This window comes from Microtus oregoni, unplaced genomic scaffold, assembly GCF_018167655.1.
Source record: "Microtus oregoni isolate MIOR12 unplaced genomic scaffold, Mior012 000005F_ref0000423, whole genome shotgun sequence".
In the NCBI taxonomy this organism is placed as follows: Eukaryota; Metazoa; Chordata; class Mammalia; order Rodentia; family Cricetidae; genus Microtus; species Microtus oregoni.
In genome coordinates, this window is record NW_024543064.1 from 29,695,632 (window position 1) to 29,721,294 (window position 25,663).

The following is a 25,663-nucleotide window of genomic DNA, read 5'->3' on the forward strand; positions in this document are numbered from 1 at the left end:
CCCAGAGAATGGTCACCATCTCTTATCTTAGGCCCAAAGCACTCTGAACATTCCTCTGTTGCAGAACTGTCTAGCACCTCACCCCCAGGAGATCTGCAAGGGCAGGAGTTCTTACTCCTCTCTTCGGCACGGCGGCAACTACAGAGTACATGGCATTTTACTCAGGGCTCACTGAATACTTGCTGGGGAAACAAACAGGGCATCACAATACTTTTTTTGGGGGGGTGGGGAGTTTAGGGACAGGGCTTCTCTGTGTAGCTTTGGTGCCTGTTCTGGAACTAGTTCTTGTAGACGAGGCTGGCCTCAAACTCATAGAGATTCACCTGCCTCTGCCTCCCAAGTGCTGGGATTAAAGGTGTGCACTATCACCGTTCAAATGGCAACATAACACTTTAGCAACAAATGCTACCAGGTTAGCTAGCTAGCCGCCAGACCTATTTCTCAGGTCTATCAATCAGTCTTCAGTCAACCTCAAGGTCAGACTTCCCTCTGGGAAACCTTCCCTTACTTATCTTTCAACCTTCTCTAAACAGCAGTCTCTTCCACTTTGTACCTCTCATCCACTGCACTGAGAACCATACTGGTCTGAGAAGCAGCATTCTCCTCCACCCTTTCCAGAAATACCTACGGGAACAGCACGGAGCCTGAGTGAAGGCAGGACGACTGCCACAATAAACCCAGCAGATACGTCAGTGTTCATTTTCAGCCTCGGGTTCTAAGTAGATATACAAGAACCTAGTAGTCTACATTTTACCTTGGATGAACTCCAGACGGAAGATATTTTACCTGTCTGGTCAGCGTGAAGCCAGAGGATGCATGGGTTAGGGAACTTGAGAGGGCCTCCGAGAGGACCACCGCCTTCTTCTGCATGTTGACGATGAAGAAATTCACTGTGAGAGATTCCTGTTTCTTCAAACACTTGCAAGCTCCTAAGTTGTTGAAGATAGGAGGTGGGGTGGGGAACCCATTAGGAAATATTCATTCTCAACTGGAATAAAGAGAAAGTGTCTCACAGGAAGGAGTCAGGTGTGGTGACAGATCCTGACTCCAAGCACTCGGATACTAATACAAGCAGACCAGGAGACAAGGCCATCCTTAGTTTCATTTGTCAACTTCACGCATAAATTCCCAAACCAAGAAGTTCCAGCTTTATTCTAATCCTACAGTTATTCAGTAAGGCCCTAAACTCTGGGTGAGAAATAACACTGTTCTTTTAAACACACATTCTAGAATTAGTTAAACGGGTTCAGAAATAACAGGTTTCCTCTACACAAACAGAAGGAGACTCACTTTCAAGTGAGCAGTAAAAGCTTGTTTGGGACACTCTGTACAAGCCAACATGTCTGGTCTCGCCGGAACGCCTTTCCCACAGTACCAAGGCATGCCGTACATCCAGCTCATCCACTTTCTTTTTAAATATGTCTAAAATTAATCAAGAATGCTCCTGGTTAATCCAGCACACTCTCCTGGAACAAAGACTATCGGAGACAGAGCCCACACGCTCATTCTTAAGCTGACGTCCACGTCTGTGTGCATCCTGTTATATTACAGCACCAGGTAACTGAGCTCCCAAAGCCACACTCTCCACTCAGGTGACTGCAATTTATCAGCTGGAAAGTGATCTTTCCCTTCCTGACCCACTTCTGTTTCCTGAAACCCCAACAGCAGAGTGAGACCCCTTGTCCTTCAATCCCCATGGCCACTCAAAGCATCTATGAGGAAAAACTTAACAGTACCTCACTTATTTACGGGAAGAATACAGACTCTACCCAAGAGAGATGATAAGAGGTCTCTATCTTCCCTATGGGAGACACTGGAGCTCCTGCTTGGAGCCTAGTGACCCTTCCTGAGGCACAGTTCTCAAACAGCACAAGGGGACACAGTAAGAAATAAGATCTGATTAGGAAAGGAGAAGAAAGCAAAGACAAGTTCTCGTCCCAATGTGCAGAACTGGGAATGGAAGGTTCACTTTAATGTCCTAAAATTTAAAAAAAATGGAAATATTGGGTGACAGATGCCCGATTCCAAGTACTGTCATACAACTACAAAAAGTGCAGGAGTCGGGGGCTGGAGAGATGGCTCAGAGGGTTAAGAGCACTGGCAGTTCTTCCAGAGGACCTGGGTTCAATTCCCAGTACCCACATGGCAGCTCACAACTGTCTGTAACTCCAGTTCCAGGGAACATGATACTTCATACCAATGCACATAAAATAAAGTTAAATAAATTATTTAAAAAAAAAAAAAAAGAAGTGCAGGAGCCAAGGCCATCCTTCACTAAGTTAGTCAGGACTACATGAGATCCTATCTCAACAACAGAAAGAGTGGCTACTTAGTACGATCAGCATTTCCCTCAGAATACCATTCCTACCAGTGTGGAAAGCCCTTCAATGAGGACAAAAACACTTAGAATAGAATGTGGCCCTCCAAGGACATCTCTGTATGAGAAAGGCCGTTCTCCTTTAATGTAAAATTTCACTGGAATAGGGCACAATGAGGTAGGGGTATTCTTAAATGGCTCTTCAAAGGCAGAATAATGAAAAAAAATATAAGAAACACTGGTATTAAATTTTTTGAAGCTGGGCGGTGGTGACACACACCTTTAATCTTAGCCTAGGCAGAGGCAAGCGGATCTCTAAGTTCAAGGCCAGCCTGGGGTAAGAAGTGAGTTCCAGGACAGCCAAGGATACACAGACAATCCCTGTCTCGAAAAACCAAAAAAAAAAAATTTTTTTTTGAGTAGAATATTTTATGTAAGCATAACAAGGGATGTGTGTAGCCACGACACAGTGAATCCTTAGATGGTCTCCTGTGCCAAACACAGGAACCACTCCCAACACCGCAGAAAAATAGAGTAGCGTATGTAGTTCCAATTCCAAACAACTCTAAAAAAGTATGTGAGGGTTCATTCACTACCTCTCTTCTCTACAACCAAGTTCCATGTGCAAAGGTGAGCCAACCTACAAGGCAGCTATAAACTCCACCTCCGCTGGGAAAGCTGCTGGGCACAACTCAGCATTGCACAACCAATTATGAAACTCAAGTCACAATGTAAACGAACTGCATGCCAGAAAAATTTATATGAAAACTGTTATACAAGCAAAGATCAAATAGAAAATGAAGCAAGATTACATAGGCCCTGGGGAAAAACAATATTGTACTATGCCTTTAAAATGTAACAACAAAGTAGGGTGCAACTGTTTACTGAGGGAGCTGGACTAAGACGGGGCCTAAGTTAGAACCTCCAAGCCCATTGACAGAACAACCCAATCCCTACCCCCTGGCCTCCCAGCTCTATAGGAACTCCGAATGGAGAACCCCGGCTTTCTTACCTGGCCACTTTGCGTTTGTCATGTGGGTGTAGCTTGGCGGCCATCTCGGGGTCTACCTGGCTGAGCCGCTTATGGAGTTCATGGCTGTCCTCCTTCTCAAGCTCCACTTTCCGGTCAGTCGCTTTCCCGGTGCCCATCTCCGGGCGCTAGTACATGAAAGTTTAGAATAAAATCATTCCAACTATTCAATAAACACTGAGACTATAAATGGGTCAGGCATCTTGCTAAGCCTTAGAAATAAAAAACAGAGATGGATCTGAAGATCTTACCATCCAGCGAGGGACAGATCATAAACCAAAAATTCCAATACGCTGTGTAAGTGCTGGGAGGCCACAATAAACGAGGAGGAAGGGCGGCTCCCTCCCAGGGAAGTACCCTGCTGCCCTGCTTGACTATCTTACCTGAGCTACCATGTCTACTCTAACATATCCAGGAATGCAGTGCACCCCTCCCAGGAAGACTGACCGAAACTGCCAGCACACAGCCACTTGCAAAGCCTTGCCTACCCAGTGGCACCTCCATAAGAAAGGTCAATGTTGGACATCTCTGACACTGTGCTGGCAGCCAGGAAATGCTGAGTCAGACTGATGTAGTGCTAACTTACACAGAGATGCTAATTAATCCACGCAGAACCCTTTTCCCACACACAAGCGCTCCCCTCGGGCCGGCTTGGAGGAGTGCACTCACGTACGGAGGTGGCATCTGTTCAGAATATTAAGTAGGAAAATTACAGCTGCTGACTCTAAGAAACAGGTAAGAGTCAGCCTTCCTCCCACTAAAATTATTTGGCACGAGAAAAATGGGAACCATTCCTTTAGTGAGTTACTCGTGAACTAGACTTACCTTGGTATTCACAAGAACTTTCCAGAGCAGAGACTCAATGTAATAATTGGTTCCTCCCACAACAATAGGAATTTTGTCTCGAGCAAAAATATCTTCAATGTAAACATTAAGAAAATTATTTAATATCAATAAGAGAATCCTGACTTACAAGGGAAGAAGAGTATTAGCAAGAAATCACAAAGGCCAGCATGTGGATCACACCTTGGGCCTCCACCCATGGATGCTTATGAACACATGTACACACGTGCACATACTCACACTAACAAGCACACACACACCACACACACATCAAAAAAGGAAAACAAGAAAGAAAGGGAGAGAGAGGCAGGCAGAGGGGCTGGAGAGGCAGCTCAGCAGTTAAGAGCACCAGCTCCTCTTCCAGAGGACTGGGTTTAATCCCATCACCCGTGTGTGGCTCCCAACCATCTGCAACTCCAGCCCCCGGGAACCCAGCGTCTTCTTCTGACCTCCTCAGGCACCAGTCACACATGTGGTGCACAGACTTATGCAAGCAAAGCAGCCATACAACACATAAAATGGTTAATATTTAAAAAACAAAACAAGAAATCACATTTGTCTGGAGAGTTAGGGTTAAAAGGGAGGAAACAAAAGGAAGTGGCACTGACTTCAATGTTTCCTGAACTTTATGGAATGATTTTCGGCTAGACATGCAGAGACTTGCATAAACCAGACGCAGCATCTGAGGATGTAGTTCAGCTGTAAGAGTGATTGCTTAACATGCAGAAGCCCTTGGTTTAATTCCCAGCACCACATAAACTGGACTTGGTAGCACACATCTGTAATCCTAGCCCTGAGGAAGAGGCAGGAGGATCAGAAGTTCAAGGTCAGCCTGGGATGTGAGTCCTTGTCGCAAAAAGAAACAACCACAAAACCAAACAACAAACAGACAAAGAGGAGGCTGGAGAAATAGCTCAGTGGTTCAGAGTGCTTGATGTTTCTTTTTTTTTTAATATTTATTTATTTATTTATTTATTATGTATAAAATATTCTGTCTGTGTGTATGTCTGCAGGCCAGAAGAGGGCACCAGACCTCATTACCTCATTGTGAGCACGTGGTTGCTGGGAATTGAACTCAGGACCTTTGGAAGAGCAGGCAATGCTCTTAACCACTGAGCTATCTCTCCAGCCCGTGCTTGATGTTTCTAATACGCACATGGCAGCTCACAACCATCTGTAACTCCAGTTCTAGGGGAATCCAACGCCCTCATCTGTCCTCCACTAGCAACAGGCATGCCCTTGGTGCACAAACACACATGTAGGCAAAGCATCTATACACATAAAATAAAGTAAATCTTTTTTAAAATTTAAAAACAGAAACAAGAAAAAAAGAAAAAGAACACCAGGCATAAATACACTATGGTATCTAGTTCTACAAATGTCTAGGCCTTGCTGTTAAAACTCTTAGTTTTGTTGGTCTTCTAAATAAGTTTAACAAGCCCAAGGCAAGGCTGCTCACTAAGGTGACACCTAGTGTGGGACTTGGCCTGCTAAAACAAAGCACAGGCTGGTTCCCCACACCACAGTTCTCAGTCAGATTCTATCATTACTGAGCCATAGTGAGTTCAGCCACCAAGACCTCACCAGATTTCAATTTCTCGTGTCAATTACTCAACCTATCTGAGCTTCAGCTTCCTCACCTGTAAAAGCCCCAGAGTGCTCAGGGACATTTAACTGTGCAGCAAGCATCTACGTAACGCCTGAAAACTAGCGAGTCCTCAACTGACTGCAGCCACCGTTGTTCTAGAGTTTTCTTGGGATTCTCTTTAGAATCTGCCGAGCAGATAATTACTTGCTTTAACTAGGATGTTGTTTGTTTAAAAAGGAAGATGACTGCTGGTATGCAGTCGATCATTTCCTCGCTCCTTCCTCCCAGACAACCTGCAGAACTAGGTTAAGTGTTTCCACCAGAATCCTTCTGACTGGTAGAATAGGTGGGAAGATTCTACCAACAAAGGACCAGTGAGAACACTGATACCAGGCCCCAGACCTATAATCCCAGCACTCAAGAGGCTGAGGCAGGAGAACTCCCTAAGTTCAAGGCCAGCCTGTGCTGCATAGTAAGGACAGGACCAGCCAGGGCTACATAGACCATACCTCACAAACAGACAGGGGCTAGCGAGACGGCTGAACGGGTAGTGGTGCTTGCCACCAAGCCTGCTGACCTATGTATGGGTTAGCTTTGAGCTTCCCATCTTCCTGCACTGGATTCTTGAGTGCTGGGATTCTGGAGCTTGTTAAGAACTTTCAGTTTGACATTGTGATGTTATGCGCTTAGTCAAACTTCACAAATCTAACCTAGCGCTGGTCTGATGTCATCCTCTGCTGCTTCCGTCCTTAGAAGGCATTAAACACTCATGAACAATCCAGTTATCTTATAGTAAGACCTCATATTTGGTGATAGATGTTAATCTCCAAAGAACTTTCGTATATACTATCTCATCTGACAGAACAGCTCTGCAAAGTAGATAGACCTGAAATTATTATCTGCAATTTTTTTATTTTATGTGCACTGTGTGTACATATGTGTAAGGGTGTCAGATCCCCTGGAACTGAAGTTATAGACAGTTGTGAGCTGCCAAGTAGGTGCTAGGAATTGAACCCAGGTCCTCTGGAAGAGCAGTCAGTTCTCTCAACGGCTGAGCTATCTCTCCAGACCCCTATTATCTGCATTTTAATCTGTCCATTTGAAAGGCAAAAACATTACCTCATTGTCTGGATTTGCATGCCTATAGCAAGGAGGGCAAACCTTTTCCATGTTTATCACCATATCTGTACTTGCTCCTATGAATTACAGACAAGGCCCTGGAAGTATTTCCATATTCGCAAGAGTCCCTCATGTATTAAGAACACTAGTCACTTGTTCCCCCAAGTTTATGTGTTCTGTTTGTCCAAAGCTGGTTTCAAATTGCTGTGTAGTCAGTGGCCTGACCTTCCAATCCTAGGTGTTGGGATTACAGGTATGCACCACCACATCAAGCATAGTTTTGCTTTTTAACTTTTATAATAATAACAGTGGCAAAACAGACATGTAGCCTATAATTTCCAACATTTATATTGTTTATAAAATTCTTCCATATTGACTGATGCATGTGGCTACAATTTATTCATTTTTTACTATTACAAAGAACTTCTACGCCAGGTAGTGGAGGTCTATGCCTTTAATTCCAGCACTTGGGAGGCAGAGATAGGTGGATCTCTATGAGTTTGAGGGCAGCCTGCTCTACAGAGTGAGTTCCAGGACAGCCAGGACTACACAGAGAAACTGTCTTGAAAGAAATAATCAACCTCCACCCAAAAAGCAAAATAAATAAAAGCAAACAAAAAGACAAAAGACAAACCAACAACAACAACAAAAACTTCTATGAGCAAAGCAAACTTTGCACATTCTTCTAAGAGTGAGAATTCGGGTGATTATTGCTACTAAGTGCAGAACTGAGATGCACGTCTAAGAAAAACCTTCCGACAAGAGTGTCCCTAGAGCATATGCCTAGGCATTCTGGTTCACAAGTCTTCTTATTTTATGTTTTGAGACAAGCTTCCTAGCACAGGTTTGCCTAGAACTCCCTATGCTGCCATGACCTTGAACTTCTGGTCCTCTTGCTTTCCTCTGAGTCCAGCCTGGTCTACAAAACAAGTTCCAAGACAGCCTGGGCTACACAGAGAAACCCTGTCTGGGGAAAAAAAAAAAAAAAAAGAGGAAAAGCCCAACCATACTTTAGAATCAAAAATCAAACAACTACTTCATACACTGTATGTTCTATTTGTTCCAAGTTTCATAATATACATGTGTACATATATTTGACCCCAAAATTCACCTGAAATCTTTAATGTTTTATGAAATACAACTCATATGAAAAGACCTAATTTTACTTTCTTCCAAAACAACCATGCTAAGAATAATTACAATTCCATTCGTTCTTTTCTTTCAAGACAAGGTTTTTCTATGTAGACCAGGCTAACCCCAAACTCAGAAAGATTCGCCTGCCTCTGCCTCCCCTGGTGCTAACATCATTCATTCTTTACCATTCTGAAATGTGTAAGATAAATGCATACACTGAATTCAGTCTACACCATATCTCCTATTCTGTTACGGGTTTTGTTTCTTGTGTGTGTATGTGTCTATGTTTAGGTACGTCTGCTGTGTGGTACACTTTTGGGAATCAGTTTTCTCCTTTTCTACACTGGGATCTGGTGACCCATCTTGGGTCATAAGATTTACATGGCAAGTGCTTTTTTACCTGCTGTGCTCTCAGCGGCTCCATGTTACAAATTCACCCAGTATTTTATAATTGTTATAATTTATAATTTTATAATTGTTATTGCCAATGTCCCCTCAATGGGGAGTTTAAGACCCCCCCCTATTATGGGGGATTGAATTTAGGACTTCATTCATTCATACTGGTCAAGTGCTCTGACAACTGGCTACATCCCCTAGTGGTTATCATAACTTTTCAATGTTTGTTTTAATAGCTGGCAGTTCAGATAATAAAGATAACCTGAATTTTAAGATACAAAGCAGGCCTCTTACATCACTCATTTTTTATTTTGTTTTTATGCTTTTGAGATTGTCTCTCCATGTATCCCAAGCTGGCACTGAATGCACAATCCTCCTGCCTCAGCTTTCCCTAGAGCTAAAATGATAGGTGTAAACCCCATTCCCAAGTTCCTTTTCTCACTCTTTTCCAGGACTGTCGTTCCCACCCAACAAGCCCTTTCAGGTTTTCAGCGACTTCACTGCCAGTACAGATCTATAACTTCGTCTCTCCGCTGAGAAAGCAGGAAACTGAGGCTCAGTGGTGCAAGCAAGCACTTTACCCAGTAAAAACAACATGGCCCAAAGAGGTAAGTTTAGAGTTAGAGTTAGTCATAAAATGTTTTTTCCAAATATCCTTAGGAATCAGGTGTAGGCTGCTGAAATGGCCCACTGGCTAAAAGCACTTGTCCAGCAAGCCTGATGCCTGAGGTCGGTCCTGGAGACCACATAAAAAACCGGATGTGGTGCACACAACTATAATCCCCGTATGCACACTTAAAAATAGAAGACAGAAACGGGAGAATCACTTGGAAGCTCATCACAGGTCAGACAGCCTGGAGTACACAGGGTAGCAGACACAACAGAGACCTTGCCTCAACAAGATAAAGGAGAGACATGACTCCTGAAGGTTGTACCCTGATTGGCACACATAGACATGGCACATGCATGCACATACATGCAATAGTAAAAATAAACTTTAAAAGAGAGAACCATGCAGCCCTCTTGTGATAGTGCAAACTCTAACTTAGCAGATCTGGAGTGGAGCCTGAGTCAGCACTGCTAATGAGACCCGAGGGAAGCTGCCTCTGGGAGTGGGTGCTCTCGCGTAGAACGCACCACTAGAAGCCCACCCAGCCTGGAACTTCTAGCTCCTTAAGGATATCAGGGCAGTTGCTCTGTTCCTGAAGTCCACCACGGTGTAGCTGGTCACAAGGGGGTCCACAAAGCTGATCATGTGGTGCTGGCACATCTTCTGCTCCTGGGCAGAGACCTTATTGGTGATGATGTCTAGCCCTTCGTAGACCTAGGAGAAAGAAAGCGGATGTGAGAAAGTCACCGCCCTCCACAAAATACACACTTGATGAGTAGAAGTGACTTCTAGTTCTCCCTTCAGCCAAATCCTTGGCTGACCCCAAGCAACAGGTCTAGCTTGTGTCTGGGAACCGGGCCAGGGGTACAAAAGCTAAGTCATAGAAAGAATAAAACAGAGCGCTAGCTTGCTTGTCACACTGTAGTTGTTAGCCTGGCTTAAAGATTAAGGAAGTATGTAAATCCATGCCAGGAGAAGGAACGCCACTCCGAAGCATCTAAAATCGAACAGCTTCTTTATTTATTCTACTTATCACAGGTCTCCAGAAAAGGGAACGTTTTGCATTGTTCATAACTCTATTCCAAAAGGCTCAGTAGTTCTTGGATTTAAGGGGCTCTAAAAGGCTTTTAGGATTCATATAAGAGAGGTTCCATCTTATGAAGAAGTGGCCAGTCTAGGCAAACACATAAAACACGTGCATTCTCCCCGTGGCCTTGTGCTCAATGAGTGCCCAGGGCAGCACGCACATCGAAACACGACGGGCGGCAGCCCACGTGCAAGCTCTTCATCTTCATCTGCCAGTTCAACTAAAACTTCAAGTGTTCTTTGTCTGAACGCAAGGTCTCTGATGGAGACCCGATTTGAGAATACTAGTCTGAGAACAGGGATGTTTGGGCTGAAATGTTCTCCCTGTCATCACTGATCCTACAAGGAGCGCTGAACCAACAAATAGCAAGCTCCGCGGAGCGCACCGGATGCTAAAGGCGGTTGGTTTCTGTCTCACACGTCCCTTTACTTACCGGAGTGTCAAGCAGCTAGGCAGTGCTATGGTACCAGGGAGCCCTGGCGCCCCGCTGCCTCAGATCAATCCTGGCTCTGCCACTTACCAGCTTTTGTTCTTAGAGCACACAGGCACTAACTTCTCTGAACCTCAACCGCTCCTAAGTGCAGTGGAAATGATAACACGAATGCTGTTATCAACGAATGGCTTCACCAACATCGAATGCACTTCATATTCACCTGGTGCTCACTAAGCACTGTGAGGGGCGACACACACTCACGTCCGCTCACCGTCCACACTTCTCTATCGGACCCTCACATGGCCGACCTGCCTTGAAGGAATATCTTCTAGAGCAGCTTCTCACCTTTCCTAACGCTGCACCCCCTAACATGGGGACCCAACCATAGAATTATGTGTGCTGCTACTTCATAGCTGTAACTTTGCCACTGTCAGGAACCATAATATAAATATCTGGTATGCAGATGGTCTTAGGTGGCCTGTGAAAGGGCCGTTTGATAACCTCAAGGGTCATGACCCACAGGTTGAGAAACACTGTCCTAGAGGCCCTTAAGATGGCAAGTTTGAAAAAGTAATCACAGCCAGATGTGGTAGAGTACACCTTTACCCCAGCACTGTGGAGGAGAGGCGGGCAGAGAGTTCAAGGTCAGCCTAGTCTGTGGGAAGAGTTCAAGGACAGCCAGGGCTACACAGAGAAACCCTGTCTCGAAAAAAACAAAACAAAACAAAAAAAAAAAATAGAAAAGCAAACACGTAAGCATAACTCCAGCCAAAGGAGCCCAGTAGGCCTGTGTTACTAGAAACAGAACTGCCTACCATGCAGTTCAAAGTATTTACAAAAGCCAGAAATACCAGGAAAAATGAAATCACAGTTTAACTTGTAGTCATAGAGTTAAAAACTATAATTAAAAATCCATAACTTATAAAAAAGTAATTTTTTGCGGGGGGGGGGGGTCGAGACAGGGTTTCCCTGTGTAGCAGTCCTAGCTGTCTGGAACTAGCTCTTGTTGACCAGGCTGGCCTCGAACTCACAGAGATCCACCTGCCTCTGCCTCCTGAGTGCTGGGATTAAAGGCGTGTGGCACCACTGCCCAGCCAAAAATAAAAATAAAAAATTGTCATCTTTAAGCGATTTGTTAATCCTTTGTCTACTACAGCATCAGATTAATCAGGACAGAACATAAAATATGATGAGCTGAATGAAGGTGATGGCACTCACTTGTAATCCCAGCACTGGAGAGGCTGAGGTACAAGGATTATAAATTCAAGGCCAGTCTGCACAAGGATTATAAATTCAAGGCCAGTCTGCACTGCGCGGAGAGCTCCTCTCTCAAAGCAACAAAACTAAAGGACGCACAAAATGACACACGTCACTTAAAGTCTGAGTCACGAGGCTTCTTGGTGACGATCACAGAATACACGACTACAGACTGGGTCTGCCACAGCGTCACTGGTGATTTAACCATACTGCACAGTGTTCTATACAGTTGCTGGAGGCTGACCTACACATCACTGTGTGACTCTATGCAACTGAAAATGCACATGCAGGAATGAGGAAAGGGCAGACCGGCAACATCGGCCAAGCTGCCCACACTAAAGCTAGGTGACAGGCATGGGAATTTAACCTACTACTTTTGGTCTCCATCTCTGTGTCTCTGTGTATGTCTCTCTCTCTGTGTATCTCTGTCTCTGTCAAAGTCTCTCTTTCTGTGTGTCTGAATGTGCATGTGTGTGTGTGTTTGTGTGTGTGTGTGTATGCGCGCACACGCGTATACTAGGGAACAGTCTTACGTTGGAGGGTAGAGGTAGGAGAACAGGACAGCTCAGTGAGTGGGTAAAGGCACTTGCCACCAAGCCTGATAAGAGCCTGAATTTGATCCCCATCTTCCATCTCTGACCTCCACATGAAAGCCATGGCCTGTACGCCAATCCCCACACTAAAAGAGCAAATCTAAAATAGAGCCGGAAATGCCGTGCTTGCCTAACATGCACAAAGTCCCTGGTTCAGTCACAACCACACACTGCAGTGTGGGGAGAAACACATGGTGGTCTATGCTTGTTGTAATCTCCACACTCTGGAGGTGGAGGCAGGAGGGTCAGAAACTCAAGGCAGATCTCTGTGAGTTCGAGGTCAGCCTGGTCTAAAAGCGAGTTCCAGGACAGCCAAGGCTACACAGAGAAATCCTGTCTCAAAAAAACAAAGCCAACAACAACAACAACAAAATAAATGAACAAATAAATAAATCTGAAACAAAATAGTTTTAGTCCAGCTTAAACCTTATCTCATATTAGTTAACTCCCAGTCAAGGTTTCACTGAACAGCTCTGGCTGGTCTGGATCTTGCTCTGTAGACCAGGCTGGCCTCTGCCCTCCGTGTGCTGGGATTTCAGATCTGTGCACCATGCCCAGCTTATTTGTTTGTTTGCTTGTTTAAAGCATCAGGTGAGGCTGGAAGTGTAACTCAGTGAAGGGCACGTGCCTAGCAAAGGAAAGGCTTCCTAAATTAGAGTCTTAGCACCACAAGAAACAATTAAAAATACGGTTGGGCAGTGGTGCATGCCTTAAATCCCAACACTTAGGAAACAGAAGCAGCAAGTAATCTCTGTGAGTTCCGCACCAGCCAGATCTACAAATTGAGTTCCAGAACAGCCAGGGCTATTACACAGAGAAACCCTATCTTGAAACACAACAATAACAACAACAACAACAAAATTACAAAAAGAGAAAGAGGGAAAGAAAAGAAGAAAAAACAGTACAGAAAAGCAAATGCTAAGAAGGATGTAAAGAAACTGAAACTTTTGGGACACTTAGAAATTTAAACGGTATATACACCCCAGAACAGGGCTCTGGGCTGGCTCTGCAGTTCCTGGCTGACGTCACTGACATCACCAGGCCTCTAAGCTGACCTTACAGACCCTTCCCTACAGCACAGCAGCTCCTGCTGGCTACAGAGTAGGCTCAAGGCCAGTTTCATCCAGTGTGTGCTAGAGGAGAGCAAAGGGAGCACATATCATGGAATCTGTCATCTGGACAACAACCAATTTGACAACCAACTCAACCAGCAAAATAACAGCTGTACTACTGATGAACCCACCAGCTAAACCTTCACCCACCATGCCTAACTAGCTATCCACCTCCCTGTGGATTCTCCTCCCATTTCTCAGCCACGCCCTCTGCTGTCATTCACTGGAGGTGACATAGAGGAGCTGTCGTAGATTTCTCCCTGCAACTCTTCCACACCTTCTCAGCAATAAGGAAGGCTGAGACCAACATGGCCTTTCTTTACTCACACTGCCAGTCTCCATACCCAGAATCCCCTTCAGACTGAAGACAGCATGCAGAAGACCCTGGAAAGCATCCTCTCCTACTACTGCAAGGACTCTGCCTACATCTACCAGGCCCCAAAGGCCTTCACATCCAAGGCATCGCCCAGTCTCTGGGCTCTGCCACAGTCCAGACCTGGCCACAAGGGACACTTCTGTGAGCGTCCCTCATAGCCAGTACAGCAGCAGCCCCAAATTCCTAGGCAATGACAGTGGTGGCAGCTAGGAGTTTGTCAGCACCAACCACAAGATCAGACAGCTGCAAGACAGCTCGTCTCCCAAACACCTGCCTTGTCCTTCTTGATGCCATCTGTCTGCCAAGTCGAAGAAAATATTGCTAACAAAACATAGAGTCTTTCCCCTTAAAAGTCTCCATGGAAAAAAATCTCTTATGATGAGTTGTAAGATATCTGAGGTCAGGCATGTAGTTCACAACTATAATCTTAACACTCAAGAAGTGAAAGGAAAAAAAAATCACAGGTTTAGGCTAGCCCTACAGAGCAAGATCGTGCCTCCGAACACAAAAATGAGCCAGGTGTGGTAACATACGCCTTTGAACGCAGCCTGGTCTATGCATGAGGTCCAAGCCAGCCAAGACTACATTATGAGATCCTGTCTCAAAAATTAAATAAAATAAGGAGGAAGAGGAGAAGGGAAGAAGAAATAACCACCAAAGGGTCCTATGGTTCTCTGACCTAACCCTGAAAGCCAAGATGAGATGGCAGGAGCTCGGCTATCTGAGCTTTATGATCCCCATACAGAAGAAGCTGAGTTGCCACCAGGGACATGCAACAGGCTCCCAGCCCACTGCCTGCAAGGCCACCATGAAGCTGAGTGGCCCATGCTCTAGCCTACTTTCCTTGGCATCGCTGTATCAAAGTGACAAGCATGAAGGGCACATGTGACTCATGGAGAGATCAGAGTTCTCTGATTTATGACCTCATCCTGCACGGCTGACAGACAACCTACAGGCAACCCCAGACTATGCCAGAGCCAACCAAGACAGCTGCAGGGGCAGCTGTGGCCTGCCAATGGTTTATCTCTGAGGTCTAACAGTTCTTCCTCTTCCTCTCTCTGCTCTGGGGGACTAGCAACACAAGTTTTCTGTGTTCGTGGTGCTAGAGTTCAATTTGCGGCCTGAGACGTAGAGAAGCAAGGGAGTGGAGGTAAGGCAAGCCCCACTGCCCAGGCCTCAGGTTTTCAGTTCAGCTTTGCTGTCTCTCTACTCACCCCAGGTATCTCCTGCCTCAAATACCCTCTGTCCTCCACTGAAGGGCTCCTTCAGGTCTCAATAAAGAGTCTGAACAAAGTGTCTGTTCCCATGAGTCCTTCTCTCTGGCCCTGTTATACTTGCTAAACCACGTTTTTCGTAGCTTTGATTAAAGTCCATCAGCCTCTACAAGTAAAACCTGATAGACCGATATAGACTATGAAAAAACAAACGTGGTAGAGTCAGGGGCTGGGGAGATCGCCCTGCAGTTAAGCGCACTTGTTGCTCTTGTAAACGATCTGGCTCCAATTCTCAAGACCACAGAGCAGCTCATAACTGTTACTGTGGTTACGGTTCCAGGGGATCCGTTGCCTTCCTCTGACTTCCTCTGGCACTAGACACACACATGGTACACATACACACATGCAGATGGACAGACACATTTAAAAAAATCTTTAAAATCATTTTTAAGCGGGGCAGTGGTGGTACATGCCTTTAACCCCAGCACTCACGTGGCAGAGGCAGAGGCAGAGCTCTGTGAGTTCGAGGCCAGACTGATCTACAAGAGTGAGTTCCAGGACAGGCTCTAAAGCTACAAAGAAACCCTGTCTCGAAAAAACAAACAAACAAAAAAAAACTTTTTTAAATGGCAGAGCTAGGATAATAATGTGGAAGTTCCTCAAAAAATAATAGAACTATTACATGACATAGCAAATTTCCTTTGGGTTTATATCCAAAATAATGAAAGCAGGGCACTGAACACATATTTATGTAACCATGTTCATAACAGCATTACTCTCCAAAGCCAAAAAGCAGAAGTGACACCAAATACCCACGAACAGATGAATGGAAACACACAATGGAGTATATTATACATCCTAAGATGGGATATTATACAGCCTTAAAAAGAAAGAAGGAACTGTGATTTGTGTTAAAACAAAGACAAGCCTTGAAGACAAGCGACTGACGAGCGACACACACCAGCCCTAAAAGGGCTCAAGCTTCTGAGGCCCCATAAACATGACTCTACTCACACAGGGCAACTGCAGCAGACGAAGGCAGACTTGTGTTTAACTGAGGGATCACTTGCCACCATACCTGACATTGAGTCTGACCCCCAGAATCCACTGGTAAATCGTGCAAGTTGTCCTCCAGCCTCCATATGCACGCCATGGCATGTGTACATGTATCCATGTAAAATGCAGATTAAATATACAGAGCTATGTATACTTACTCTGAATTTATTACTTTTAATTTTTATTGTTGGAGACAGGATTTCATGCAGTACAGGTTAAACTCAAATTCACCTTGTAGCTGAGGCTAACCTTGAACTTCAAATCCTCCTGCCTCTACCTCCCAAGTGCTAGGTTTATATGTGTGCGTCTCACGCCATCTCAGAAAAGTACTGACGACAGCTTTTAGGCACGGTGTGAAAGCAGAGAATATCAGCAATGAGACAACAGTTTCAGAACTACTCAGAGAGTTGATAATATTCCATTTTTTCCCTCTGACAATTTGTTGAGCTGTATGGATATAAGTAATACATTTTATGGGTATTTTGTCTGCTGCTTTGGGTTTTTTTTTCCTTTCCTTTTTCTTTTTCTTTTAGTTTGTTTGGTTTGTTTTGTTTTGAACAGGGTTTCTCTGAACAGTTCTGGCTGTGCTGGAACTCACTAACTACATGGACCAGGCCGGCCTCAAACTCACAGAGATCCGCCTGCCTCTGCCTCCCAAGTTCTGGGATTAAATGTGTGCACCATTACCATCTAGTTTATTTTTTGTCTGTTAAAATCAGCTTGCAAAGCTAAGTAAAAACAGGGGGTTGGATGGCCGGCTTGGTGGCTAGGAGTACATGATGTTCTTTTTTTTTTTCTTCTTCTCCTTCTTTATTTAATTTTATGTCTGAATACTCTGCATGTACACCTGCTTGTCAGAAGAGGGCATCAGATCCCGTTGTAGATGGTCATGAGCCACCATGTAGGTGCTGGGAATTGAACTCAGGACCTCTGAAGAGCAGCCAGTGGTCTTAACCGCTGGGCCATCTCTCCAGCCTCAAGCACATGATGTTCTTGCAAAAGTCCTGAGTTCAAGTCCCAGCACTCACTCAGGTGGCTCACAACTGCCCTAATTCCCAAACCAGGGGAATCTGACACCCTCTCCTGGCCTCTGTGGGCACTGCACTCATGTTATATGCAGACAGGCATGCAGGCAAAACAGGCATTCCTGTAAAAATAAATAAATAAATAAATAGTAAAATCACAAGAATAAGCACCTACTCATTTGCATTAAAGATAATATTCAAGCACACCTAATGGGAGCTGAAGGCACACACAGCTCAATGGGGAGCAAGCACTTGTCCAGCACATCCTAGGTTCAATCCTTGGTACCGCAGAAAGAGAAAAATAGAAACAAAAATAATAACAAAACCTAGGAAAAATCATTTTGTAAAGTGCTATTTTGGGGCCCAGGTTTAAGTGGCATCCGTATCTCAAATGCCACAGTCATGCTTAGAATTTTATCATTTATTTATTTTTCATGTTTAGGACATTCTTTTACCAGGTCGCATTACACCTGTGGCTGAATGCCTTGCGTACACTTTCATATACAGTTCCAATTAGCTTCAGGGTGCTTCTTAGAACAGTTAGTCTGGAAGCTGAAAGAGCTAAAGAGAAACCTTTCAAAGACAACAAGTCACTCGGCTCCATTCCCCTGCTCCCAAGGGAACTTGTGACAGGAGAACACAGAAGCGGCTGAGGGAGATGGGCTGGCAGAGTGGTCATGAGTTACTTCCAGCACAAATGAGGTCATGAGTTACTCCCAGCACTATATAACTGAGAGTGGTGGTACATGCCAGTTATGACAGTACTGGTTTCTTTGTGATGGCTGCAATGTTCTCAGAATTTAGTTTAAGGAAGAGAGATGGTTCAGCAGGTAAGTGCTTGTTGCCTGATGACCTGAGTTCAGTCACTAGGACCCACGTGAAGGAAGGAGAGAACTGCCTGCTGTGGGTTGTCCCGTCACCTACATAATTTGTGATACACACAAACATGCATGGGTGCACACTAAATAAAGGTTTAAGCCGGGCGGTGGTGGCGCACGCCTTTAATCCCAGCACTTGGGAGGCAGAGGCAGGCGGATCTTTGTGAGTTCGAGACCAGCCTGGTCTACAAGAGCTAGTTCCAGGACAGGCTCCAAAACCACAGAGAAACCCTGTCTCGAAAAACCAAGAAAAAAAAATGTTTTAAAAACAATTAAAATTAGAGGTTTAAGTCAGTCAATCATCTAACCTGCCTTGTCCCAGCACACATTTACTAAGAGCCCATTACCCTCGGGTATTCTGTCAGATGCTGGGCATGCAAACAAGGTTAAGAGTTCCTACTGGGCATGGTGGAACCTGCTCTGATCCCAACTATGTCTGGGAGGCTGAGGCAGGGTGACTACACGTCCAAGATCAACCTTGAGAACTTAAGACTCCACATCAAAATAAAACTGGGAAGGAAGGAAGGAAGGAAGGAAGGAAGGAAGGAAGGAAGGAAGGAAGGAGCAAATTTGAGAGAATGTAGTTAGTGGTCCAATGCTTGCCCAAAATGCCTAATGCTCCCTACCAAAAAAAAAAAGAGTTCCTGTTCTCATTGAGGCCAAATTAGTCATGCCTGCAAGAGACAGATACAAAAACCTGTAACAACAGAGCAAGCAGCATAAGCATTGATTAAAGCTGGTTACAATGGTGCACACCTACAATTCTAGTACTTAGGAAATAGAGGTAGAGAGATCTTGAGTTGGAAGCCAGCCTAGGCATACACTAAAATTATCTTAATTTAAAAAAAAAAAAAATCTTGGGAGGCTAAGGCATGAGGACTGCTGTGAGCTCAAGACTAGCCTGGACTACACAGTGAAGTTTAGGACAACCTGGGCTAAAGAGTAATGTGTTTCAAAAATAAATAAAATGTTTAGGGCTCCACAGCTAGAGCACTTGCTCTGCAACCGTGGGAATCCTGCTCTAACCAGGGCAACAACAGGATCCCTGCAGCTCACTAGTTTCCAGCCTAGCCACGAAAGGACCGGGTTCAGGGAGAGACTCAGACGAGAAAGGGAAGGTAGAGAGTGATGGAAAAGATCTGTGCCTACTAGTCACGCCCGAGATATGCGTGTACGCAAGCATACACACATAATCAATTGACAGATTTTACAGTTCTTGAGATGTTAAAGTTTGTGCAATGTAGTAGTTCCTAAATACCACGTGAAAACCACTGAACATTAAGCCAGGCAGTACTGTCGCACCTTTTTAATCCCAGCGTGCAGGAGGCAGGGGGCAAGTGGAACTCTGTGAGTTCAAGGCTAGCCTTGTCTGTAGAGGGAGTACGAGGACAGCCAGGGCAACACAGAGAAACCCTGTTAAGGAAACTAAACAAAACAACAAAATCAAACATTTAACATTAAACTGAACTTTATAGGGGAATACATTTCTGTCTTGCCTGTTTGATGGTTTATTTCAAGAGTGAAATTTTTCCAGGAAAAGGCCAGGAAGCTTAAGAAAATTGACCTCTCTAAATCAACAGAGCTGGAGTGCCCAAAAATGCTAACAAGGGTGGGGATACTATAACAGAAGTGAAGGAAGCCAGATGAACTAGGAAGTAGTAACTGTCAACTGGAAGCCATTCTGTCCACCAGGGGACACTTGGTGGTTGCCTGCAAACACAGCGGCTATCAAAATTGTAGGAAAAAGAGTGCTACTACTCACTGCCTGTGGACCAGTTATACTGAAAAGATAAATAAATCATGATAAACAGAAGAGTCCTTTGGCCCCTTCACCAAGCATTACCTGCCCCAATGTCAACAGGCCCTGAAAGGGAGATCCTGTCCAGTAAATCCACCTGAGAATCTCTTCCCAGATCTTGAGGGTTCCATTTAAAGCTCCAGTCCCCTAAGGCTGCCATCCTGCAGGGTGCACCCATGACTGTAGTACCAGCAATGCCCTGGCCCTAGGCACTCTGGAGTTCCGACTGAGCTGACTGGCTTAGGACACCACAGTACAGCATCTACAGTAAGAGGAGAGGCTTCTCCCTAAGTTGGCTCTTTACTTCCAAGTGATTGGCCTGTTATGACTTCATTTCCCTCCCTCCCCACATTAGATCCTGCGGTCCTCCAACCACATTCTTTCCTACCTAGAAAACCACGATCTCGGTTTACAGACCAATATAACCACCACCACCCTTCTTTCTCACTGGCCCCACTTTCAAGTGCTCTGTGGATGTCATTGAAGTCACAAGGAACCTGCCTGCCAAAAGCAACACTGCTCACTCAACTTCCAAAACAAGTCTGGAAAAGCAGCAATACACTACTGCTGAGCGCTCTCTCCCACAGCACCACTCTCTCCAGGTTTTCTTCTCATCTCACAAGCCCTTCCTCAGTCTCCTTTACTGACCAGTGATCTATTAGCAATGCCTACCACGGGAACACTATCGACAAGCGCAGTCTTTATAGCATGTGCCAGCCTATCCACAAACTCTCTGGATACCATGGCCTCTACAACTGTTTTTGTGCTGACAATTCCCAAGCCTGTATCTGCAGTGTAGGTCTTCCTTGTGCCAGGCCTGTCCACGGAACTGGACATTTCCATCCCAGTGAAAGTTGCCTGCAGTGCAAGGAAGGGCTCAACAGCATAGGGCTCGGAATGCCTGACAAGGCTCAGGCTTTGCCACTCACTAGCCCCGTTATTTAACCATTGTGCCCCAGACTCTCCACATACAAAGTAGGGTAATCTTAACCCTAACCTCCAAGAGTTCCTGTCGCTATGAAATGATTCACATAAACAAAAGCACTCGGAGTACAGCCATCCTTTAGAGGCAGTCGTCATGCGTCACCATCCTCGCCCCCAAACAGGTACCTAAAATCTGACATGCCGCAAAATGAGCTACTCATCTCCTCCTGCGTCTGAGTAAACCACCTAGGCAATAAATCAAAATCCTTAAAGGGTTTCTGGTACCTCTATTTCTCTCACATTCCCTATCTACCTCAAATTTTGCCCATACGGGTTTTTTAATTATTTATTTGTTTGTATGTTATTTTTCGAGGCTCGGTTTCTCTGTGTAACAGTCCTAGCTGTTCTGGAACTCAGTGTGCAGACCAGGCTAGCCTTGAACTCATAGAGATCTGCTTGCCTCTGCCTGCTGGGATTAAAGGTGTGTGCCATCACCGCCCAGCTACTTATTTATTTTTTGAGACAGGGTCTCACTGTGTAGTCCTGGCTGTCCTGGACAATTCTATGCAGACCAGGCTGGCTTCAAACTTACAGAGATTCATCTGCCTCTGCCTTCTAAGTGCGGGGATTAAAGTCATACGCTGCCATACCCAACTCATGCTAATTTTAAAAAATGACCTCAACAGGACAGTGAGACGGCTTGGTAAGAAGAGATGTTTGCCACCAAGCCTGACAACTTGACTTTGAATCCTGGAACCAACAAGATAAAAGGAGAAAAAAGGACTTCTAGTCAGGCATCCTCTGACCTCCACATGCACACCATGGCACAAGCATACCCACACACTCATACATATATATAAACACACAAAAATTAAATGCAATAAAAATCTGAACACTTACCACCATCGTATTTCCCACTGTCGTTACAAACTGATCTACACGATTGCGCTAGATTATTCTATTAGCTGCCTCACTGATTTTGATCTTCAAAGTATAATCTCTCCAACAGAGGTCCACATTACACTTTTCTATAAAGAAAATCAGACTCCATCCAGCCCCAAACTCCTTCAAACCATGTCCCTGTGAGAGCTGAGCTATCCTCAGGGCCTCCCCACCTCCCCTCTCTGCTCCCACAGAACCCTCATTTCCCACCATCACAGAACTTACTATATATAACTTCAGAAGTTTCATCTCCCTGCTTCCATCTTTCTGTGAAGAAATCACAATATATCCCGTAGCCCCAGGTTACAACACTGTTTTTGCAGCCATGTTGCTGTAATATCCGATCTACACAAATCAGCTTGTGCTTTGGCCAGGTCACTCTCCCCGGAAGCCTCGTGTTTCTCGTATCTAACCACTTCAACAGTCCAAGTTTCAGGGGATGGGCTGGGGTGGGGGTTGAACATAATCAGAAAAGGATGAAAAACTCTTTTCCAGAATACTGGCACTAGAAAATGTATTTTGTTTTATAAGCTAGAGTCTCACTATACAGCCTTGACTGACCTGGTACTCTCTCCGTGGGTCAGGCCATCATCCTCCAGCTGGTGGCTATCCTCTATGGAAGTCACCAATACTGGGATTAGAGTAGCAGGTCCACCTAGAAGTGAGTTTCCTTTTATCAAATTCAACTAAGCAGATGCTCAACAGCGAAAGGGCTGGTCTCACCCTGCTAACTTCACTTTCGTCAAAGGTTAGCTTTCTAAATTTACAACTTCTCTCTTTTTTAATAATTTACCTTATTAGCTGGGCGGTGGTGCCGCACGCCTTTAATCCCAGCACTCGGGAGGCAGAGGCAGGCGGATCTCTGTGAGTTCGAGACCAGCTTGGTCTACAAGAGCTAGTTCCAGGACAGGCTCCAAAACCACAGAGAAACCCTGTCTCGAAAAAAACCAAAAAAAAAAAAAAAAAAAATTTACCTTATTTTATGTGCATTGGTATGAAGGTGTCAGATTCTCCAGAACTCGAGTAAGAGACAGCTGTGAGCCACCACGTGGGTGCTGGGAACTGAACACAGATCCTCTGGAAGAGCAGCCAGCGATCTTAACCGCTGAGTCATCTCTCCAGTCCCAAATCTGCAGCTTCTCTTGGTTACAAAGAGGGAGTGTATTACAGAATCATGGCAATTAGGCCTTTTAGCTTTATTTAGAAAAATTCAACTGAAGGGCTTGCTCAGTCGTTAAGAGAAAGCACTGCTCTAGCAAAGGATCCAAATTCAGTTCCCAGCATCTATAATAAACAGCTCACAACTACCTGTAACTCCAGATCCGCAGGATCCAACACCCTCTCTGGCCTTCATGCGCATCTGCACTCAAATGCCAGTACATACATTCATGCATACACAAGTACACATAATTAAAAATAAATCTTTTTTTTTTTAATGCAGCTGCAGTCATGCTAAACGATTCGTATGCAGACAGAGATGCTCAGGCCAGGTCTGGTGACCTACTTCTGACGTTGTATTCAGCGATATCTGAGAAACTGAACTACCTGGAAGTGTGTGTCTGAGTTAGAGAAGGCAGCTAGCTGTGTATACAGTATAAAGGAGCAGGCTGTTAGCTTTAAATTCAGGCAGCTTACCCATCTGGAGTCTTCAACTGGCAGGTTAAGCATCTAATTTTTATGTTGCCTTAAGTTTCCTCATCGGTAAAGTGAGGCTAATGAACACATCTACATTCTTCACTGAGTAGTCTGATAATTAGCTAATATATGTAGTGTTTAGAACAGTGCCAGCAGACGGTAAGTACTACATTAACTGCATGGCATTATATTTAATATATTTAATTACTGGTGATTAAACATGATTTTCCTTGGCTCTTGGAGGTGAGCCCCCTGGCAAGTACTTGAAAGAAGAGAACCACAATTTACTTTTGCTAAAAGTGTAACTGGCCTAAAAGTGTTGGGAGGCAGGACAAGTGCAGAAGGTGGTTTCTCCTCCCGCCGTGGCCGTGTGGTCCTTGGGCTGGGCAGCAAATCAATGGCCCAGGAATGAGGCTATTCCAAACAGACCCCAGTGCCCTTCTTTTGGCTATCAGACTATTCAAATACTGATCCCCAAGGAATTGGAATTTCCCCAGGAATCCCGTGCTGGGAGAAGGAAAAGGCTGAACGCTAGTATCACCAGATGAGGAACTTGGCTGAACCCTAGTACCAAAGATGAGGAACTGCATTCCTAGGAAGACATTTCAGAGTTCCAACACCATGCTGGATCGCCTGCAGGCAAGTCTGGAGCCGAGATGGTGACAAGGCGGTAGCAGCACACCTTGACTAGAATGTGGCTGGGGACGGGGAGGGGGGTGTCACTGGACCCCATTCTTTATCTGTTCCTCTTCCCATTGTGGCCACATTGCATAAATCCGCTTGCCCTGCTGTTCACTATGCTTGTCTGTTTAACTGGCCTATTAAAGATAGGTGCCAGACATCAGGCAGGGGTGGCAGACACTCTAATCCCAGTACTAGGGAAGCAGAGGCAGAAGGATCTCTATTAAATTCAAAGTCAGCCTGGTCTACATTGAGTGTTCCAGGCTTCATAGTAAGACTGTCTCAAAAACAAACAAAAGACAAGAGGCTAAACTCAAGTATTAGGGCCCTAACAGCCCCAATAACAAAAGGGGCTTTAAACACTAAGACAATGTATGACCCTTACAGCCTTAAATATTTACACGTGTTTCTTAACAAAATATTGACAGCTGCTGTTCTAACCCAGCATTTTCCCATCCTAACATACCCAAAGAGAAAGCTGAGACCCAAAGAGTCATGTCATGACTTATCCAAAGTTCTATCTATCTATCTATCTATCTATCTGGGCTAAAAGAGTAAAACCCAGCTTTCCAGGGAAACAAATGTGTCTACCAGGTGAAAGAAAGACCTCAGAGTAACAACAAACTGTAGATTAGGAAAGGATACTGGCTTTTGAAGTTTGCCATCAACAGTTGCTAGGCATTAATCAGTAGCAGTGCTTTTGATACTCCCCAGTGACCCGCAGTGACCCTAACGTGCAGCAAAGGCTACAAGATGTAAATAAGGAAAGAGGAGGGGTGGGGAATAGGCTCTGTGAATACAGCACACAAGCGCGAGGACCAGAGTTTGGATTTCCAGAACTCACATAAAGTGCAGAAGTGTGCAGCAAAGACAGCATCCCGAGCAAGCTAGTTAGCTAGAGTAGCCACAACTGGCAAACTCCAGATTCAGCAGAGGACCCTAGTTCAGTAAGTAAAGAGGAGAGGAATGAAGAGACCCAACATCAACTTTGGACCTCCAAACACCCCACATACATGAACACACATAGACACTGCCACATAAACACATGCAAACAAAAGAAAGAAATGAAAGAAACCGGCAGGCAGGGAGAGGAGAGGGGAAAGGACGGGGACAGGAAAGAGCGTTGACAAAGAAGGGCTTCATGGTCATCTGCAATGGTCTACAACAACATAGGGAGCCCTGGGGTGGTCTGAATAGGAACAGGCCCCATAGGCTCATATATTTGAAAGCTTGGCCATTAGGGAGTGGCACTACTTGACAGGGATTAGGAGGTGTGGCCTTGTTGGAGTAGGTGTGGCTTTGTTAAAGGCAGTAGGGAGGGTGGGGGGAGCCTTGGGGTTTCAAATCCTCAAGCCAGGCCCAGTGTCTCCATCTTTCTGTCTACGTCTGTTTGCTTCCCTTCCTTCCCTCCCTGTCTTCCTGATGCTTGAGGAGTCTGTTGCAGAACTCTCAGCTCCTTCTCTAGCACCTCATCTGCCCTGGGTGCTGTCATGCTTCCCACCATGACAGTGGACTGAACCTCTACACTGTAAGCAAGCCTCAACCAAATGCTTTCCTTTCTAAGAGTTGCTGTTTTCATGGGGTCTCTTCATAGCAATAGAACATTGACTAAGAC

The 25,663-nt window shown here is 45.0% G+C and overlaps 1 protein-coding gene across 2 annotated transcripts in view; it reads right to left on the reverse strand.

The window, feature by feature from the left end:
* The window catches only part of Trit1 (tRNA isopentenyltransferase 1), a 47,139-nt gene that overhangs the window by 7,369 nt on the left and 14,107 nt on the right, over positions 1–25,663 (reverse strand). For both annotated transcript variants that reach the window (XR_005974347.1, XM_041651981.1), the window contains exons 2-5: positions 9,611–9,751; positions 4,173–4,271; positions 3,330–3,475; positions 787–929 (exon numbers count right to left, since the gene is read on the reverse strand). Coding sequence is in view for 1 of the 2 variants with exons in the window: in XM_041651981.1 (XP_041507915.1) it covers positions 787–929; positions 3,330–3,475; positions 4,173–4,271; positions 9,611–9,751 (529 nt within the window). In the remaining variant the exon portion in view is untranslated. The remainder of the gene's footprint in view (positions 1–786; positions 930–3,329; positions 3,476–4,172; positions 4,272–9,610; positions 9,752–25,663) is intronic.